This window comes from Pan troglodytes, chromosome 4 (assembly GCF_028858775.2).
Source record: "Pan troglodytes isolate AG18354 chromosome 4, NHGRI_mPanTro3-v2.0_pri, whole genome shotgun sequence".
NCBI classification, from domain to species: domain Eukaryota; kingdom Metazoa; phylum Chordata; class Mammalia; order Primates; family Hominidae; genus Pan; species Pan troglodytes.
The window spans coordinates 158,355,991-158,378,158 of NC_072402.2; the positions used below are offsets into that span (position 1 = coordinate 158,355,991).

A 22,168-nucleotide genomic window follows, 5' to 3' on the forward strand; every position below is an offset into this window, starting at 1 on the left:
TGGGAAAACTGGCTAGCCATATGTAGAAAGCTGAAACTGGACCCCTTCCTTACACCTTATACAAAAATTAATTCAAGATGGATTAAAGACTTAAATGTTAGATCTAAAACCATAAAAACCCTAGAAGAAAACCTAGGCAATACCATTCAGGACATAGGCATGGGCAAGGACTTCATGTCTGAAACACCAAAAGCAATGGCAACAAAAGCCAAAATTGACAAATGGGATCTAATTAAACTAAAGAGCTTCTGCACAGCAAAAGAAGCTACCATCAGAGTGAATAGGCAACCTACAGAATGGGAGAAAATTTTTGCAATCTACCCATCTGACAAAGGGCTAGTATCCAGAATCTACAATGAACTCAAACAAATTTATAAGAAACAACCCCATCAACAAGTGAGCGAAGGATATGAACAGACACTTCTCAAAAGAAGACATTGATGCAGCCAAAAGACACATGAAAAAATGCTCATCATCAGTGGCCATCAGAGAAATGCGAATCAAAACCACAATGAGATACCATCTCACACCAGTTAGAATGGCAGTCATTAAAAAGTCAGGAAACAACAGGTGCTGGAGAGGATGTGGAGAAATAGGAACACTTTTACACTGTTGGTGGGACTGTAAACTAGTTCAACCATTGTGGAAGTCAGTGTGGCAATTCCTCAGGGATCTAGAACTAGAAATACCATTTGACCCAGCCATCCCCTTACTGGAAATATACCCAAAGGATTATAAATCATGCTGCTATAAAGACACATGCACATGTATGTTTATTACAGCACTATTCACAATAGCAAAGACTTGGAACCAACCCAAATGTCCAACAATGATAGACTGGATTAAGAAAATGTGGCACATATACACCATGGAATACTATGCAGCCATAAAAAATGATGAATTCATGTCCTTTGTAGGGACATGGATGAAGCTGCAAACCATCATTCTCAGCAAACTATCGCAAGGACAAAAAACCAAACACCGCATGTTCTCACTCATAGATGGGAATTGAACATTGAGAACACATGGACACAGGAAGGGGAACATCACACACTGGGGCCTGTTGTGGGGTGGGGAGAGGGGGGAGGGATAGCATTAGGAGATATACCTAATGCTAAATGACGAGTTAATGGGTGCAGCACACCAACATGGCACATGTATACATATGTAACAAACCTGCACGTTGTGCACATGTACCCTAAAACTTAAAGTATAATAAAAAAAATTTCCATTACAAAAAGCAAACAAACCAACCAAAGAACTATGCCCGAGTTTGAATCTGAGCTCAGTTAACCTAGAGAACAGGGTTTCTTAACTGTTCTTGCCTCATTTGTTAAATAGAATAATAAAAGCACCTATTTTACAGGGTTTTTTTGAGTAGTAGAAAGAAATAATAGATATAGAACACTTAGAAAAACTGCCTATGGCACATAGGTGTTTAATCCAGTTATCTCTTGTAATCTCTTCTTGATATTTTATACTATTATGAAGTCATATTATAAAAGAATCCTAGAAAATGTGATCTGTGCTCAACATTTAAGCACTGATCAACAGGTAGAAAGCACTAAGTTTCATTCTTAAACGAAATTTGGAGAAGCCTGTCAGGGACAGGTCCCAGTGCAAATCTAGCAGGAAAGAGGAACTTTCTCTGGTTCTCAAGAGCAGGCAAGGTTAGAAGATAGGCTGCTACCTTTTGCTTTAACTGAGGTTTGACATCACTGAACTGGGATGGTAATAAATTTCTCCCTACTGGATCTCAACTCTTTGTTGGCAAAATGCTCCTCTAAGTACCTTAAAATCAATACATACTTTCACTGCAGAGGATCCAAGCTACAGCAGCTATTCGTAATTGAGCAAATGGCTTAAAAGCACTAACCATTGGTGGCATGCAAGCTAGTCAAAAGGGAGACTCAATGGAGAATTTTTAACCTGAGCAACAAACAGATACATATGATTATTACGTTGATTAATGATGCTCTAGGCCAGTGTTTTTCAAACTTTCATGTACACATGAATCACCTGAGGATCCTGTTAAAATGCAGATTCTGGTTCAGTCTGGGATGGGGCCTGAGATTCTGCATTTCTGACAAGCTCTCAGTGATGCTTACTGAAGTGGCTAGTCCGCAGATCATACTTGGCATAGCAAGTTCCCACTTGGCCCTGGGGAATGATCTGACCCATGCTTCAGTGGGACTTAGACTTCAGTGATTTGGAAAATAGATAGCCAGGGACATGTTTGATCTGAAACACTAACTGGAAGCATTCATTTCTGATTCTTTGGCTTAGATAACTGTTACATTTATCAAAATGAATGCTATATACTCCTTTCCAGGTGTTAAATTCCTAGGTTAAAACTCTTTTACAGAAGAGGTTTCAGGTATCAGAATGTCACCAAAGAGAAAACTGTACGTTTGAATTCTCTAATAAAGTCCTCTTGCCAGCTGGACAGGTTTTTAGCAAATCCTAATTCCTTCCCTTTCCCCTCTTTTTTTTAACAATGGGAAGTGAGAGTGAATCTCTCAAAAATAGGTCAATAATTTTATAAATTCAAAGATGGCCCATTGGGATAAAAGTTCCAATGAAAAAAAAAAAAAGTAGATTTAGTCCAAGAAGAATTCTGAGGAAAGGATTTGAAACTAACTCTTTGGCAGCCTTGAGGATAATCTGCAATGTCATGGGAGAAAGACCCTTTTAAGAAGTTCTTTAATGTTTATAATTTCATTTGAACCTAAACAGGAAAAGGAAGAATGAACTGCTTAAGCCATGAGGATTGTCAACTTCTTTGTTACCCTTCACCTGTTGTGACCATGTCTGTACCACAATTCAGGCTAATATTTTCTGAAAAGGTCCATAGGAATGTTAATAATATTTGTGCTGAAAAATAATTCTTAGGTTAAATAAATTTGGAGAGCTCAGGGCTAAAGAAAGTTTAACAGGCCTATTGACTCCAGGCTTTCTCAGAGATGTTAATATGTTAATGAACATTGGAACCTGCAAGAGGGGTTCACAGGACAAAAGCTTCTTAATTTGACTTGTAAACTGTAATCTGACTTGACCACGGACCATGAGTTTTTCAAGAACTGTCTCTTGGGACAAGTGCTTAGCAGACTGTGAGAAATGCAGATCTATGAGAGCTGGGACAAAGTATGTCTTACTGACTTTGAATTACCCGAATATAGTAATTCTCATCATCCAGAAGATGGTGAAAATGAGTGTGGGTATATATGTGGGGTTAGATGTTCCTAGTAATCTCTGTGGTTAGTAAAAACCCTTTTGGCAAGGTGAAGGTCTCAAAGACAGTAGGGACTTAGAGGGAGAATAAACTATCAAGAGCCATTAATACTTATATGTAAGACATTAAATTTCCAAACAAACCATATTTGTAGGTGTTCAAAAATCTCTGAGAGGATTAGTGAGATTTGCTCTTTCAGTGCCTCAGAGGTTTCATGTGTAAAATAGGGATAGTAATGCCCACCTCCCATGGTGGTCTTAGGCTTAAAATAGACAATGCATGTAAAAGAACTAGTATATAGTAAAAAGTACCTAGATGGTAGTTTTCTTCCCATTATTAGGATGTGTTTCTGGAAGCACTGGAGATGGCGCCTCTCCTTGGTTGTACAGGTTTTCAAGGAGGTGGTGGTAGGTTTATATCAAGATTGTCTGGGAGAAAATTTTTAAAAATATGCACACTCAAGTCCCTACTCAGTCCTAGTGAGTCATAATTTACTGGTGGTGATACAGAAGGATGCATATATATTGTTAAAAGCTTCCCCTGTGATGATTATGATACACCTTCAACACCTGTAACATACTTGCAGCAAATTCCTTAGTGGTAGCCCACCCCTTCTACAGTAGTTCTGAGATGTGTTTCTTGGGATAAAAGTTTCTCGTGCTTAAATGTTTAGAAATACTACATAATAGCACCTGTCCTTCTCCTTGGGGCTTATTAAAGTATCAGAGAAATTCTGCAGAACACATATTTGAAAGCTTGTAATCTATTGTCTTCTCATATTACTTGGCCTTGCAACATTTATTTTTCCTGCAACTCTCATCAACATGTTTGTTCAATACGTTAGGGAAATCCTATGGTACCGAGTTAGCCAGAAGCGAGTTCTATCCATACTCAGAAATCTTTCTGCCCTAAAAGTATAAGGGAGAAGCAAGGTCGCAAAGAGCAGCCAAGATGTCTCCCCCCAGGGAGCAGGCTGAGCCCACTTTCATTATCCCTGCCACCTTCTATCTCTATGTGGAAAGAATCCTGGCAACAATAAATGTGTGCTTTCAAGTAAGCATCTCTGTGTGAACTCAAGGTAACAGTTAAAGGATCAGGGAGATTAACTACTGAGCCTTAAAAAACTGAGGCTCTGGGGCCGGGCACAGTGGCTCACGCCTGTAATTCCAGCATTTTGAGAGGCTGAGGCAGGCGGATCACGAGGTCAGGAAATCGAGACCATCCTGGCTAACACGGTGAAACCTCGTCTCTACTAAAAATACAAAAAATTAGCCGGGCGTGGTGGCGAGCACCTGTAGTCCCAGCTACTCGGGAGGCTGAGGCAGGAGAATGGCATGAACCCGGGAGGCGGAGCTTGCAGTGAGCCGAGATCGTTCCTCTGCACTCAAGCCTGGGCGACAGAGCAAGACTCTGTCTCAAAACAAAAACAAAAAACAAAACAAAACAAAAAGAAACACAAAAAACTGAGGCTCTGGACAAACCTGGCTTTGAATCCTGCTCCAACACTTCCCGGCTCAGTGACCTTGGGCAAGTTACAGGACCTCTGTATGCCCCAGTTTCATTTTGTATAAAATGGAGACAATAATAGTGCCCATCTCATTGAGTTGTTTTGAGGATAGACGAGATAATCATGCAAAGCCCTTAGTATGGAATCAATAAAAGTCTATTATTACTACTAAAATGAAAAAAACACTCTTGAGCAAAGTGAGGGGGAGAATCAAGAACTGAGACAGAATAGAGAACCCTGGAAAGCTTCAAGCTCAAATAATCTTCCTTTCACATAGGAATTTAACTCTCTCTCTTTTTTGTTTTTCTTTTTGTAAATCATCTCAGCAAGTGCTCTGTGAGAACTGAGGGTTAGGGTTGCAGAGACTTATTAAATTGGCTGGTCTATAGCACCGGAGTGTGAATGACCCTTTTACCTGACTCTTCATTCCAGCTAAATCCCAAACTATCTGACTAATTAATATGCAAAACATAGTTTGGGAACTGCTGCCAAAGACAAAAAGAAGTCACTGGTTGAACTGAAACAACACTGAAATGACTGCCAGAGAGAGTAAGAAACATTCAGAATGTTGGGGTAGGGAGGCTAAAGGGGAGATTTATAAGTTTTACTGCTCCTAGAACTTAAAAAAAACAAAAACGGTAGAATAGGCCAGGCACCGGGGCTCACACCTGTAATCCCCACACTTTGGGAGGCCAAGGCAGGTGGATCACTTCAGGTCAGGAGTTCGAGACCAGCCTGGCCAACATGGCAAAAACCCTGTCTCTACTAAAAATACAAAAAATTAGCTGGGTGTGGTAGTGCACGCCTGTAATTCCAGCTACTTGGGAGGCTGAGGTAGGAGAATCCCTTGAACCCAGTAGGCATAGATTGCACTAAGCAGATTGTGCCACCGTACTCTAGCTTGGGTAACGGAGCGAGACTGTCCAAAAAAAAAAAAAAAAAAAAAAAAGGTAGAATAGCATAGAAAGTCTTAGAGTGCCTTGCATGTGGTGAGGCTAAGGTGTCATTCTTACATACTCATTCACGTGCATATACACACATGTATGTGTGTCAGCATGTGTGAGTGTGTGTGTGTCTATGTGTAATATTTTATACATTTCTTATTGTTACTGTTGAAAAGACTTGAAAGCCTCTGGTCGAAGGGCAGGCTACAGAGTTCTGAGCCCAGAAACAGACTGTTATTGCTTGTCTAGAATGACTCTGTGAACTTAGACCAGATCTCACCCTGCCTTTTTGCAAACACTAGGGTGATTTAGCAAATGCGGCTGTAATAAGCAAAGGGTGAGAAAACTCAGAGACAGGCCCCTTGCTCAGTGATTGACTCAGAGCCTGGAGACAAGTGGACATGCTGATCTACAGTGAGTGGTGGTGGTTTCCATTTCCAGTGGTGGCAACTGCAGCCTCAGTAGCAGCAATGGTTCCCATTTATTGTGAGTCTCTTGGGTAGCAAACTCTTTATTCTGTTCTTTACTTTCCTTATACCATTTGAATTTCACAGCAAAACCATGGGATAGCTATTATTATTCCCATGATATGCATGAGAGAACAGGCTTCTGAGGACCAAATCAATCACACAAAAAGGGTTTTATGAGAGCTGTTTATCAGGTGCTTAGAGAGAGGCAAGGCAAGGTACAATGACCCTTGCTCCTAGAACTTAAAAACTTATTTTGAGAAGTTTGAGTCTGGAAAACTGCACTCTAGCTCATGAGAATCTCTGAGGAATAAATCATTTGCTTTCCTTCTCCCAAATCCTCTGACTCATTCCATTTCTCCCCAGCCAAAGGCTGGCAGAATGAAGAAAAGTGATAAAATTGTACTCTTTTCCCTGGTTAAAGAAAGGGACCATATTGGAAATCAACTCCCACAAGGAGAATTTTAATTGCAAATTGGGATATCACACCCAGCTTCAGTCAGTCAACACATATTGCCTATGAAAGCATTGATATTAATACCAACTGTTCCCTGGTCTTTTACTATGTGCCTATCTTCATGCTAAGTAAGTCATGCACCTACCATTTAGTCTTCAAAACTACCCTATGGAAAGGGAACTATTTTTGTCCCCATTTTCCAGATGAGGGAACCAAGGTGTGAGAGGACAGTAACTTGCCCAAGGTGAGATGGCTGATGAGTGGTGAGACCTGGGCTTTGAACCCATCTCAGTCAGACCCCAGAGCCTGAGCTTTTACCCACCAAACAATAATGATTTCTCCATGATGTCTGAGGTACCATTTATGAAAGGGTGGGGATTAAACAAAAGTGTCAATGCCACTGCACTCCAGTCTGGGTGACAGACTGAGAGCCAGTCTCTCTTTTATTTATTTATTTTTTTTGAGACGGAGTCTCACTTTATTGCCCAGGCTGTGATCTTGGCTCACTGCAACCTCTGCCTCCTGGGTTCAAGTGATTCTACCGCCTCAGTCTCCTGAGTAGCTGGGACTACAGATGCCTGCCATCACGGCTGGCTATTTTTTAAATTTTTAGTAGAGACAGGGTTTCACCATGTTGGCCAGGATGGTCTGGAACTCCTGGCCTCAAGTGATCTACCTGCCTCTCGGCCTGCCAAAATGCCGGGATTACAAGCTTGAGCCATCGCACCCAGTGGAGACCCAGTCCCTTTAAAAAAAAAAAAAAAAAAAAAAAAAGGTATCAATGATCTCTCTCTGCCCTCAAGGAGGCTTAAGCACTGTTGAGAAGTTAAGGAATACACAAATGGAAACATAGTTAATGATACCTTGCTGCAGTTTAGGAGGGGCAGAAGGAATATTAGGATTCGTGGCAGGAGAGATTGCTAGGACTGAGCTGGGCAGAGTGAGTTGGGATTGGATGAGCAAAGAAGAGGAGTTGGTCCTAGTGATGATGGAACAGACATTAGACTCCTCAGTTCAGAGCAGAGAGTATAGTTTCCTCAGTTGAACAGAGTGGATCCCCATTTAGAAACTCTGAGGCCTTCAGCAAGTTATTTAACTTTACTAAGCCTCAGTTTCCTCATCTGTGATATGCAGATAATATCCATCTCAGAGGGCTGCTGGTAGGATTTAGTGTATCTAAAGTGCTAGGGAAAAGGAGGCATCTACTACTTTCCCCTCTACCCAGTAGGTTTAGTTCAATTTTCCAGTAGGGTAGGCTTGCATCCTCTCTCTGACTTTACCATTGAAGATCTTAGAAAGAGCCCTACCTGCTGTGAGAAGCCCTTCACGACACGTCTTTGCTTGAGGTTTGTCTCTCCATCCAAGCTGGCAGTTTCCAGATGGCATATCCCATTGGGGTCCGAGGAAAAAAGGAGGAGTATGTCTGCTGGGACAATCTCATTGCACTTCATTTGGATGAAGTCTCCCACGCGCACATCCTTCCAGCACTTCTGCACGTAGGTCTGCTCTTTTCTTGGGTGAGAGAAAGACAGGGTGTGAGTGAGCTTTAAGTTTCCTCAGAACACTAATGAAAGAATAGAGGAAGGTCCCACCAGCACCTAACTATCCACCAAGTCAGCCTGTCATGAGATTGCCTTGTATTCTACTTTACCCCTGAATGACCACCTCATAATCTCTCTAGAATAGCTAGGCATAATCTACAGAATCTCATTAGTAAAGATCTGTCTTTGGCCGGGTGTGGTGGCTCACACCTGTAATCCCAGCACTTTGGGAGGCCGAGGTGGGTGGATCATGAGGTCAGGAGTTCGAGACCAGCCTGGCCAATATGGTGAAACCCTGTCTCTACTAAAAATACAAAAATTAGCTGGGTGTGGTGGCGCGTGCCTGTAGTCCCAGCTGCTCGGGAGGCTGAGGCAGGAGAATCGCTTGAACCTGGGAGGCGGAGGTTGCAGTGAGCCGAGGTTGCGCCACTGCACTCCAACCTGGGTGACAAAGCAAGACTCTGTCTCAAAAAAAAAAAAAAAAAAAAAAAACCCAAACCAAAACAAAATCTGTTCTTATGAACATTTAGAATTTTTCTTGCCTGCCAGTTCTTGACCAAGTTCTGTGTTCAGCCCTTGCTTCCTTACAAGATAAAAATTTTAAAGGACAAGGTAACTGTATTGTCATATTAATATGGTTCTACTGTTAATATCCACTATTTACCAGAATAGCCAGTTATTACCAAAGAAAATAGAGTTTCAGGGAACTGGGATATGGGAAAGATTGTTTATGATTATGAGGAGAGTGACGATACGAAAGGCAAGGATCTCTGCCACTGTCTAGGAAGATCCGGAGCCACACTGAAACAGAACACTCTGGGCGGTCCAGGAATTAGGAGGATGCTACCAGGAGTTTTGATGAAATGAGACCTCACAGTAACTGTGGAATTAGAGGGCCGAAGAAATCTGAGGAAATCTGAGGAAATTATTTTATCTTCCTATCCAATTTATCAAGCTGAGATAATAGTGACAGGAACAATGACAAATTTAGCATTTCTTACCTGCCAAGCACTTGTGTTCATTAACATTTCATTTACTTTGCATAATAACCCACAGGAGTAGATATTATTATACCTATTTCACAAGTGAGGTAATTGGGGGTCAAAAGAAATTTTTCAAAGTCTCACAAAAACAGAGCTGGAACCTGAACCTGGGTCCAGCCCGACACCAAAACCCAGTTTTTGCTGCTTGGGTATACTACCTCCCTGCAGCCTCAGCCTTCCCACCTCCAACTAAGGAACTCCCCACTTCTCAAGGCAATGCATCCTTTTTTTTTTTTTTTTTTTTTTGAGACAGAGTCTTGCTCTGTTGCCCAGGCTGGAGTGCAGTCGTACGATCTTGGCTCACTGCAACCTCTGTCTCCCGGGGTCAAGTGATCCTCCTGCCTCAGCCTCCTGAGTAGTTGGGATTACAGGCGCCTGCCACCATGTCCAGCTAATTTTTGTATTTTTAGTAGAGATGGGGTTTCACCATATTGGCCAGGCTGGTCTCAAACTCCTGACCTCAAGTGATCCTCCTGTCTCGGCCTCCCAAAGTGCTGGGATTACAGGCATGAGCCACTGCCCCTGGCTGCATTGTATTTTCAAAGAACTCTCATTTCAGAAAGTCTTCCTTCTGCCTAACCAAATATTTAAACAGTTCTGCTCTTCCAGGTAATACGGTCTATTCCATCTTCTACCATTCTTTAAATATTTTAAGGCATTCATCAGGTGTCCCATGAAGACTTTTGGGTGTGCCAAGCCAAATTTAACTTTCCAGGTGCCCTCAATTATTCCTCATGTGACACAGTTTCAAGATCTGTTCCGGAGGTGTGGGCTCATCTGTCTGCATTTGGAAATGTCCCGCTTTAAGTGTGGGATTTGAAACCAACTAATATCCCACATGTGGTCTTTCTAACTGAGCCCAGCTGGCTTGAAGCTGGGTGCCTCTGAAGGCAGCCAGACCGGGAGAAGCAAGCTTTCCTTTGCTGGGCTTCTTCACTGATGCTGAGCCCCTCTGGGCATGTTCTTGTTTCTGTTTCTGCTGGAATCTGAGCTGCACTGGGCATGACACGTCTACTCTTCCACAGAGAAAGAGTTGTGAATAGAATTCCAGTTTTCTCCTTTGACATCACAAAAGTCCCTGAGGAGGAAGAGGGTTTTGGTGTCTTCCTCCCCTCCTGGAGGCCCTCTGGAGAACCTCAGACAAGTCTTCCTAAGATCCAATCTTCCTGGTTATAAAAGATCTTCTCAGAAGACTTCCCCAGCCACCTGAAATAAAGGTGCTTCCATTTGGAAGGCCAAGTCTATAAAATAAACAGGGACATTGGAATTGGGGAGCAACTTTAGAACTCGAAAGAACCACAGGGTTCTGTGGAAGTGCTCTGGGAGCTCAGTGCAGCAGACACGGTTAAATGTCATCCAAATGACTATTGAGACCCCTTCTGAGGATTCTGGGGGTGATGCGTCTGTAGCATTTTAGTAATAATTCCTCCTTACCTGTGAAAGCACATAACAGGTTTCCAAGCACCTTTCAGTTAATCCGCTCATTCTGTGCTTCCACTCCACCCACATCCCTTTTCTTTTCCTTTAAATTTTTGCAGGTGCATAGTAGGTATATATATTTATGGGGTACATGGGATGCTTTCGTACAGGCATGCAATGTGTAATAATCACATCATGGAAAACAGGATATCCATCCCTTCAAGCATTTATCCTTTGTGTTACAAACAATCCAATTGTACTCATTTAGTTATTTAAAAATATATAATTGAATTATTATTGACTATAGTCACCGTTGTGCTATCACATACTAGGTCTTAATCATTCTTTCTATTTTGTTTTGTTTTGTTTTGTTTTCTGGTACCCATTAACCATCCCGATCTCCCCCCAACCCTCACTTTTATCTTCTATGAATAATAGGGGCAGTCACCCCAGATTTGTTTCCCTGTGCCATTTTGGAAATACATTTGATTATTTAAACATTTTGTTGCTTATTTATATATTTAGGGTGGGAACTCCTTCACTAAGAGTGCCATTGTAACAGTCAAACACTTCACGGTCTCTCTGCTGACTCAGGGGATAATATTTTTCCTTCTTCAAAGTAGCCCTGGGAAAACCTGTTAAATATCCAAGTATAAGGCTACTTACAGGCATTGGAATGGTCCATACTCTCTGTGAGAAAAGAATCTCATAGAGTGAAGGAGAGACTGGTTTTCTTTTTTCTTTTTGAGAGAGTGCTTTAAAGTGTTCTTAAATATTATAGCAAAATTGTCCCAAGGAACAAAGAATGTATCACTCATTCTGTCTTGTCTTCCTTTTTTTTCTCCCTTCTTTGGCTTCTGTGTCCTACTGGATAATGCCTTTGGGGATGTGGGGTATCAGCTGACTGCTATAATCTCAGCATTCTACCCAGTATTTGAGATTGGATTCAGGGAGAACACCTTCCACTCTGAGCAAATCCTAATCGCCAACCCTCCCAGAGCAAACTGGTTTTGATAAATACTAGTTGGCCAGTATCTGCATACAGAGGCATATCAAAGGCAAGGCCAATGCACCTCCACCCATGAACACTGAATCTCATTCTCCCCCTTTGTAATAAAGGACTGCACTGCTTATTCTAGAATGTGGATTATAAAGGTGCTGGAAGATGGAGTGCTATGGAGAGGAGCTTGTGGCATGTGTTTTTCTGAGCTGTCACTTCTGTGAGCTGGGCTGGAGTATTGTCCTGTCAAGTCCTGTCATGATCTAAGTATCAAAGGAGCCACCCACAAGTGGTAAGTCAGACTAGTCTCTCTCTTCTTTACATTACTTGCTGGATCCCAAGGAGGTCACTGCTGTACTGGTTATAATTGCCTGTCTTTTCTTTAGACATAATCCTCTCTTCCTTAGGATCGCATGCAGTGGTGAAGAAATATTCTCAGTGACTGCTGTGGGTTTGCCTTCCCCAAGACAGAGATAGCCCAGTTCCAGGGTTGAGCTTCTCAAACAGAAGCACACATACCTCCAGGATACCCTGGTAGGCATCTAGGAATAATAAAGCTATGAGATCCATATGACTTTGGGGACATTCATTAAAAAAAAAAAGTTTAGGGGAAACATAGTTCAGTAGTTTGGCCAGTACAAAATTTGAAAAATTTTATTTATAGTAACTAAACTTAGTTATGTTATGGAATCAGAGACACATTTTGTAGGAATTTTGGGGATTAAAAAATGAGATCAGGGATATTTCCTTCTTGCCCTGGGCCACTTTATGCTGATTCTCTAGCATCTACTTTGTCTCCTCCACTGTCAGGACCATATCTGTGGAAAAGTCAGGGATGTACACAGCCCAAGGGGGTTCAGTCTGGGGAGGTGATGACTGGCCGAATCCTGCTGATGCAGAAAAGCAGCATGCTCTTGCATGGAGTGAAGCCCAGGGGAGACCAGCAGCTGGCCAGGAGCCACCTGCAGAAGTCATTCTCTCATTAATCCAGCCTGTTTCGAACAGCTGCCCCAGGTGGAAACATCCACACACCCTGGATTGTCCCCCTACTAGGGGGTCCACACCTGGGAACTGACTGCTATTTTAGTTTTATGCCATGTTCACTGCTGTTTAAAAATAAGACAAATCAACATGGCTCGGGATGAAGGCTCCATCTGGCAGATTCTGCCACGAGGAAAATTAAGTGGTGCAGTGCTAAATGGCTTTCTGAGAGGAGATAGGGATTATTAAGAGGTAAATAAACAGCAAGAGAGGTTTGTAGCCAACTGGATGCCATGGGGGAGCAGGTGAAAGGCGAAATAGAGGGAGGAGAGGATGCTGAAGGCTCCATTTCTCAAGCATCTGGATTTTATTAAAAGAGTTTCAGGCAACTAGAGTAGAGGGGATTTTTCAGAAGGATTAGTTATCTTGCGGAACTTCCCATTCCACATAGGATGATGAGCTGACCTGGCTGTCCTTCAGGCAGCTCGAATGCCAGGCCCAGAATGCTCAGTGCCATGTCACTAACCCAGGGTGAGAGAGGAATGCCCGACAGAGTGACTGCAGCATAGGGATTGAGAGAGCCTTTGAATCCTGGCTTCCCTGCTTACAACTTGTGTGACCTACAGATCACAATGGGGTTGGGGAGGTGGATTAGGCTTGCAGGGCTCAGGGAAGCACCAGAAAGAAACAGCTGAGGCCAGACAAGCAGGGGGGTGGGGGTGGGGGGGCGACCAAGACCCCTGGCTGGGCTGGAAATAGTGGAGGACACATGTGATATTTACCAATCTGAGGATGCCTAGATATATCTGTGGGGAGCTGAGGATTAGGGTGGGAGGACTGAGGTTCTAAGTCAGCAGATTGGAGCTGAATGGCATGGTCACTGGGACGTTTTTATTAATGGGACCTCATTCATACCCAGAAGCTAGTGAGGGCTGGAACATTTGGGTTACATTAATACAGTATAAAGTTCTTTATATTGGGAGGATGTTTGAAGTCCCAGGTCTGGGGATAACCCACTCCTGACCTTTTTGACCATGTGGTGGCAGTAAAGAAAGCAGAACTGCACATAGAATGTCACTAAGCAGTGATGGCCATGGAAACACAGTGCTTCAGAGGACATGGAAGTCACAGGTGCCATCCAGCAAGATCATAGCCATGGGTTACGATTCTTCAGCCTGGGGGTATTCAAGGATATGAATTGCCTCCCAAATGCTCATCCTTTAACCTCTGCAGATCCAAATGCTGCCTTTCTCTTTTCACTCCTGGGCACTGGACATGACGGTGCACATCTTGTTGCCACCCTTCCCTGTATATTACCATCCTATTTCCTAATTGTCGTGTGCATCTTCTATTTTAAAGTATGTAAGAAGCTTGCTAAGAGCTGCGATGATCCTGGGTCTTATATTTCTATATGCACATAGGGTTGGGTACAGTGTTTAGCACATGGGGAGTGTTTAGTAAATATCAATTGATTCCTTGTATATTTTTCTTGAATACAGGTAGTAGAAAGGCAGTTTTTCCTAACCTTTGGCCATTTTAACATCTTTGTTATAGATACCCTAGTGGAGACTTCTAACAATGATATTTTAAATTATTAGCTTACATGTATTGACTACCTATAATGAACCCAGCATTTAACCTCCATTACAGGTTAGCTGCCTAATAATGAAATAGCTTTTATCATTATCCCTATTTCATAGATGATGAAACAGGCTCAGAAAGTTATCTAACTTGCATAAGGTCACACAGGTGTGTCTACAAGGACAGATGAGTGATGGTGGTGGGAGCGACATGGCTCAGCATGGTTTCGTGGCTCTGTTTTGGAGTGAGGCACAAAGCTGATTGAGCCTCAGAAGAAGGTAACATAAACCTAGCAGAGGTTGGGTTGAGAACAGGAGCCTCACCTTTTGGAATTCCGATCTCCTTAAATGGCAAAACAGAGGCCATAAATCCTCACCCGTGGACATACAAATCATGCCTGATGACAAGAGTGCGGAGCATCAGGGACACCTGAATTCTTGTTTTATGACTCTCCCACCCAGTGAGTTTTGGGGAGGACCTAAAGCATTCTCTCCTGAAATGACAAGCTGAATTCACCCAAATGGTTTATGGCCTTCTGTGAGCACAGGGTGAGGCAGTGGGAGTAGTGTGGGCACCTGCAAAATGGATGCTTCAGAAAGGAGCCTGGTTTGTTGGTGCCAAGTGTAGAGCAAAGGCCTGAAGGCTGGAATGCAATGGTCTGCTGGTCTGTAAGTCCAGCCAACTGCACTTTTCATAGCCAGGAATGATAATGGATGTTTTTCTGTTGTCTGCGTTTTTCAGAGTCCTCCCCGAGGCCCATTTTGTTATATTATTAGAGCTTGGAGTCAAGTTCTATGGTTAAAGATTTTTTTTTTTGTCTTCTTTCATGCAGTTCCAAACTTGAGCCTGTGGTCATTCTTTCTTACTCCCCTTGGGTTAAGCTCATGATAACTTCTGCCTATCAAGGCTACCGAACTCTCCTTAGCAATATTTAAGCTAACATTTTATGAGTGCCACAGGCACAAAGCTAAGCATTTTACATGCAGTAACTCATTTAATACCTGCAGGCAGCAACCCCAGAATATACTTTTAGGGCGAAGATAGGCTTATGACTGTATTTTGATGTTCAGATAGCCCTGGCAAAGCTTAAATTCTGCCTGGTCAATCAGTTCATCTTCTTTTGGGGGTTTCCTTGAGGGCTGTTATTCAGAGGAAATATTAGTACCAAATTGCAGCTTTATTAACAGCTGTACAAATATGATATTCTAACATAGAGTCTATGTTAAGAAGTTGAGTTGGACCAAGTGGCTGAGGCTATGAGCCAGATGAGGCCACCTACATCCCTTTTCTGAATCTAAATCTTGGTGTGGGTATGTTCAAGAGTGCTGTGGACAGAAATAAAAGAAAGAGGGCTAACATCTAGACAGTTTTGCTGAATTCAGATTTTAAAATTCTGCCACATAGACTAGCAGGAAAAATGAGAGCGCAAAGCATAGATTTTGCTTTTAAATCATTATAACCCTGTCCACTGGTATCTGTGGCTCAGTGAATGTCCTTGGCTTTTCCCACTAAAACTATAAAACTAGCAATTCCACCCTTGTATGTGTAGGACACACAGCAAAAAAGATAAAGCCTCAGGCTGGGGTTGGCATTGAAAAAGTTAAGCTTGAGATGATTGGAAATTAAAAAAAAAAAATTACTGGCTGGGAGTGGTGGCTCACGCCATAATACCAGCACTTTGGGGGACCGAAGTGGGAGGACCACTTGAGGTCAGGAGTTTGAGATCAGCTTGGTCAATATAGTGAAACCCCGTCTCTACTAAAAATACAAAAATTACCCGGGCATGATGGTGCATGCCTGTAATCCCAGCTACTCAGGAGGCTGAGGCAGGAGAATCCCCAGCCCGGGAGGCAGAGGTTGCAGTGAGTCAAGACTGCGCCACTGCACTCCAGCCTGGGCTCAAAACAAAACAAAACAAAAAACAAAAAAATTACTTAGTACTACTTATGGTGCAGGCACTGAGCTAAACAATTTATAAAGATAATCTCATTGGATCCACATGACCCTGGGAGTCAGGGGCTAGTATCGGCCCCATTTTATGTAGGTTGAAATGGAGGCTCAAGTGATCAAGTATCTGCATAGGCCACATATTTGGTAAATGGCAGCTCTGAGAAAAGCCCAGGTCCCATGTCAAAGCCCTCCATGCCAAGCATCCAGTAAGGTCATTGCTTTACTCACCCTGTGGCATTGCATCCTGAAGTTTATTTCTATAGCTTCATTATTTTCAAGCCCTCTTATATGTCATCTGAACACCTTTTCACAAAATATGCCAGAGAGATATTATGATCACTATTTAAAGATGAAACACATGGGGCCCCAAGTGCTTAAGTGGCTTCATTTAGGTCATGTAGTTAATTAGTGACATAACCAAGGATCAGGACCTCTGGCTTCCTCCCTTGTAGGTTTCCCTGAGGACACAGGTGCAAACTCACAGACAAAAGAAAACAGACAAAAGAAAACAGGTTGCAGGCCAGGCCAGGCTAGGCCCTCGGTGCTACGCTGTCAGAAAGCTGTTTATTTTAGCAGCCACCTGACTTACAGAAGACAGATGCTCCAAGTCTCAGTAAAAAGTCAGATTAAAAAAATATATAATCTGTATTATTCTTCCGCTAAGTTTCTATCATTTCTTGGTCCTGGTCTTTCTAATACCAGCATAAGCCACACATACAACATTTCATTGACACAGGAACAGGCTGTGAGCTGAAATATGTTCCCTCTGCCTGGCTAAATGTTGCTCCTCCTTCAGGGCTCTCCTGAAATTTTACTTCTTTTACTGAAAGCTTCCCTTGGCCTTGACGTTTCTGCAGGTGGGTGGGTCACCACATCCTCTGCACTTCTGTGTCCCTTTGCAGGTAGGCTACCGAAGCACGTGGGACATTGTAGCTATTTGTAAGTTCCTCGTGACCCCTAGACTGAGAGTCCTTTGAGGGCACATAAGGTTTGCCATGGCAATGCACACACTAAGTCTTGAATTAAAATTTGCTGAATAGATGAATAAGTGAGTGACCAGCTGCTGAAACTGTGGAGGGCTTAGGTTTCATTACAATAAGGAACCACCCTGGATTCCCTCAGTTCCCATTCCCTGCTCTGTACTGCGTGTTTTCTGAATACAAATAAAAATTTACTAAGCTGGATGGAAAAATACAAATCTGTGGCTGGTATGGTTTCTAGATTCATTAAACTGAGCCCTGGGAGAAGCTAAACTAATACAATTCTGAAGCTAATCTCTCCTCGAAGTCATTCCATAAATCTGATTAATGGGTCACCTTTAGACCACAAACACGGTTGCTATATTAAAAGAAAATGCTCTAACGGGATTGTAATTCTGTTAACAAGGCTTCTGCTGTTTGCAAAAAGACATTTCCTCACAGTATAAACAAGTCTAGGGTAGATGATGCATGGGCTTAGGTCATGAGCAAAATTCCAAGGGCTCTAGTATTCAATTGCACAAAAATGAAAAAAAAAGCATCAGTTGCTCAAATGTGTAAATTTGAGGTGAAATAAATAAAATGGATAGGGCTAGGGCATGAGATGTAATTTCTTATGTTGCTTCCCAGAAAAAAAAAAATTGTCCTCTTAAATCTTGTATTCTTTTCCTGACATCTGTCATGTGTCCTTGATATGGCAAAAGGATATGTCTTTTAGCATCCATCAGTTAAGATAATAACTAACACTTATCTATTTAATAGCATGTCTTAGCTTCCTCTGCTGGGGTCTTTCATAGAATAATCCACTTCAGAGGTGGAAAAACTTTAGGGACATATAGTATAGAATGTCCCAAGATGTGTATATTCCTGCTAATACGTGGAAAGCAATTTACAAAGAGTCAAGTCTCAAAAATATTTTAAAGTGATAGTGTTGAGGACATTGAGGTGGCTTCTCCAACATCTGTTCCTCATTCTGCTGGAAACTATCTTATTTTTAAAAAAACTTTGGCTTTTACATCTTCCTGGAATGGCCCATAGGCTTTCAGGGAAGCTGACTTCATGCTGGGCTCTGTGGGTGGGGACTGTGGCTCAGGTATAACCTAGTTAGTACAATCCCATCTCTTGCCCCTAGGGATTGATTTAGGGATGAACAAGTGAGGCCACTGAGATGTGAGGAGGCTCTAGGGAGTAGTAAGCTTCCTTGACCTTCCAAGATGGCTACCAGAAGTGTCTTTCTTTCTCTTTTCATACATGATCACATGTAGATGTGAGGGCTGGAGCTGCTGCAGCCATTTCGTTGCCATGAGAGAAGTCTCCCTGAGAGTTAAGATGACACTGAGGAGGGCTGAATGAAAAGGATTGGTGAGAGCTGGATCTAGGATGCTGATTGAACCATGCTGATCACCCTCCTACCTCAGGACACTTGTAATGACTTAAGCCAAGGAAGTCTCTTCGCTGTTTAAACCTGTTAAAATGGATGTTTCTCCTACTTGTGGCAAAGAACATCTCAACTGACAGCTGGGTTAAACAAAGCTGATAGGCTACTTACTGAGGGTCATCTTAGAAACTTTATTCTATTAATGTGTAAATTTATTTGGCTATGGGTTCTGTTCTTTCTCAGTCCATCTCACAGGACAAGATCTAGTCTGACTCCCAAATTTCACAAAAGTGGAAACTGAGGTCTATATGTTTAAATGACTTTCCTAAGCTATTAATAGTTAGTCTGAGATCTGGGCCTAGACTACAGGCCTCTGCCTCCCAGGCCTGCATTCTTACCTCAAGGTCATACCCTCTCTCTGTCCCTTGAGGATGAACTTCAAAAGAAGAACCTAGGGCCAGAAGTGATGGCATGCCTGCAATCCCACCTACTTGGGAGTTTGAAGCAAGAGGACACAGCTCAAGCCAAGTTCTAGACCAACCTGGGCAACGTACCAAGACCCCTGCCCCCACTGCCCATCTCAAAAAAGCATCAACAAAAAAAGAAACTTATTATTCTTTTGCAGAGACTCCAGATTTCTAGAATATTTTGAAGCAAAGTTTGCAAGTTTTTGGGCTCATAAGCAAAATAGAACTTTAGGTTTCAAAAAAATAGGTCTGAAGTGTTTGAAAAAATTACATCAGTTACAAAATAATATAAAATCAGTTAAAAGTCAGGTTATTTCAAATAAAAATATTAATTTTTAGCTGCCCTAATAAAGCTCAGACAATCTGGCAACAACACTAGGCCTGTACTTCTACATAATAACAATTAGCAGAAGCTAAGTGACCAGCTCTGCCTCCTAGGATAAATGCATGGCCTCCCCAGTTTGCCATAGTCACCACCATTCCCTATTGCCTCCTAACACTGATGCCAACTGTCATTGGCCATTTATCAGTCCGTGAGTAATACTGCTTTTTATAAACTATTCAGTCCATTTAATTACCTATCTGGTCCCTGTAGCCAATTATTTTTGTATACTTGAAAAATAAAAATTACCAAACTTAGATATTAAAAAATATTTCCAAAGCCCAGTAAATGTAAAACAACACTGAGTTAATCAAAGACGAACAGGTTTCTTTGCTGTGTCTTTTCTTAGTCCTTCATGGGCTATGGGTCCATTGGAGGAGGGCCAGCATATATAATTTGGCCGTGCACGTATTTTTTCGGAGACTATTTCTTTGTCACTGTTATTCCACTGAATACACTTTGGGAAATACTGCTATGAAAACTCCATGCTCCTCCCTGCCAGTGAGCTGGTGGACTAATGTTTCTTTTTTCTAGATTGTTATCATCTTGGTTTTCCGATGTTCCCTGGAAGCTATTTTGGAAACAACAACAGCAGCCTGGCCTAGGTCCTGCCAGCTCCCAGCAGAGGTGAGTCTGTGGTCTAATCCACACTGAGATTATTCCCAAGAACCAGGCCATGATTCTGCGATATTCTGGCAGAGCGAGGAGAACAGGACCAGGCTCACTGCAGCCCACGAGCATTCCTCCCTGAGGCACCAGCTTCCTGGCTTGCCACTGTGTATATTCCATGGAAAAAAAACAAGAGAGTAAGGTGGAAAACAAAAAGTGACGGTGGATTGGTGCCAAAAGAAAAACAATGCTTTCTCGGCCGGACGCGGTGGCTCACGCCAGTAATCCCAGCACTTTGGGAGGCCGAGGCGGGCGGATCACGAAGTCAGGAGATTGAGACCATCCTGGCTAACACGGTGAAACCCCATCTCTACTAAAAATACAAAAAATTAGCCAGGCGTGATGGCGGGCGCCTGTAGTCCCAGCTACTCGGGAGGCTGAGGCAGGAGAATGGCGTGAACCCGGGAGGTGGAGCTTGCAGTGAGCTGTGATGGCGCCACTGCACTCCAGCCTGGGCGACAGACCAAGACTCTGTCTCAAAAAAAAAAAAAAAAAAAAAAAAAAAAAAAGAAAAGAAAAAAAAGAAAAACAATGCTTTCTCAAACACCGCTGTTTCAAAGGAAGGCATCACACCCCAGCAGTGATTTCATCCTCTCTTTATAATTTTCATATTCAAAGGCGAGGAACGACTAAATGTTAACTCTGGCTGTCCAGTGTGCTCATAACATTCAAGACAATTGGATCTAGCTGGAAAAAAAAATTATCCTTCAGATTAATTTTTCTAAACGTGCAACTGTGTCCCTCCAAGCAAAGAGACAAGAAGCTCATTTGCTGCTGAGGGATGAACATGGAGTTTCTTGCAGGGGTTCTTGGATGATATTGGTAAATACCATCTAAAGTCATTGTATTAGATACTCATCTTGGACGTTTCCCCTGGCTACAATTTTCCAAGTGGAGTTTGACTCATAAATCTTTTCAGCAGCCAGCTCCAAGCTGGCCACCTTTCACTCCCCTGGAGAAGAGAACCCCTCCTTAGAAGTAAGCAGTGCCTAAATGGCTGGAGTACACACCTCGAAGCAAGCCTCTTTCATTCTAACAAGGACCAGAGCCAGTGCGGAATGTCTGCTGAACTGGGGTGGAGAGTCAAAAGGAATGAGATGGCCTAGGGTGCTGCTTGTGAGACATGGATGTTTTCCTTCTTCAGCAAGAAGTCAAGCTCTTACCTGCTAGAGACTCCATCATCTTAGGCTGCCAACTGCTAGCTCTGAAGGTGCTTTGTCCCTCTAGTCTCTCTGTGAGCCCAGACTCAACTCCCTTGCTTCTTTTAGGACTATGTGGGTTATCACAAAGTTGAGACACACTTTAACTCTGTCTTCTTTCCTTGCCAAGTGAGAGCATGTCCTATCCTGACAACCTAGTTTAGTCATTTGCTCAATGAAACCTTTGTAGAACAATGACATGTATAAAATGACATTAAATAAATGTCTAATGACATCAGATAGTCCAGTCATCCTAGAGTTTAATTCTTCAGATTTCAACTCACCCTAAAAAATATTGCATCTCTGTGCTTAATAATATGAGCACTTACACAAGTTAAAACAAGGTTTCTCAGCTTTAGGACAGGTGGTGTGCAGTCTTTGCTTTAGTTAAGACAACATCAGGGAGAACTCCCAAAAACAGAGTTAGTGATGAAGGAAACGTTGGGTTTGACATTCTAAAAATAATGCAATTTCAGCTTGCATTTACTGAGCATTTGTTGTATGTCATATACTGTGCTAAGCATTTTCTAAGAATTATCTCCTGCAACTCTCACAACCACCTCAGGAATTGTTCAAATTTTATGAATTACAAAATGAATTTCAGAGGTTATATTGCTTGTCTAAAGTCAGGCAGTTAGTAAGTACTGGAGGCTGTTCAACTCAGGCAGTGTGTCTCCTGTTGTGCTTCTCCTAACACAATACTCCATTGCTCCCCCAAATACAGTGATGCCTCTTCCCTCCCAGTGTCCTCAACCAGCCTTAAATGTGCTCATGGCCACACTGGGTTAAGAGGAGATGAGAATATATGCAAAACTGTTAAATGTTAGACACATTTGAAATAGTGAAGAAAATGCTACATAATAAAGACCTCCTAATTTTAAAAGACTGACTCAATCCTCCTTTTTTTCTGGATTGTAGACTATAATGCTCACTGTAGAGAACTGAACAGCTTCCCTGAAATAAAATAACAGTAT

At 42.3% G+C, this 22,168-nt stretch overlaps 1 protein-coding gene across 6 annotated transcripts in view; it reads right to left on the reverse strand.

Annotated features, from left to right (window-relative positions):
• ATP10B (ATPase phospholipid transporting 10B (putative)) overlaps positions 1-22,168 on the reverse strand; it is a 360,087-nt gene that overhangs the window by 99,881 nt on the left and 238,038 nt on the right. For all 6 annotated transcript variants that reach the window (XM_016954150.4, XM_001137552.8, XM_054685268.2 and 3 more), the window contains one exon: positions 7,915-8,119. In XM_016954150.4, the coding sequence (XP_016809639.1) occupies positions 7,915-8,119 (205 nt within the window). The remainder of the gene's footprint in view (positions 1-7,914; positions 8,120-22,168) is intronic.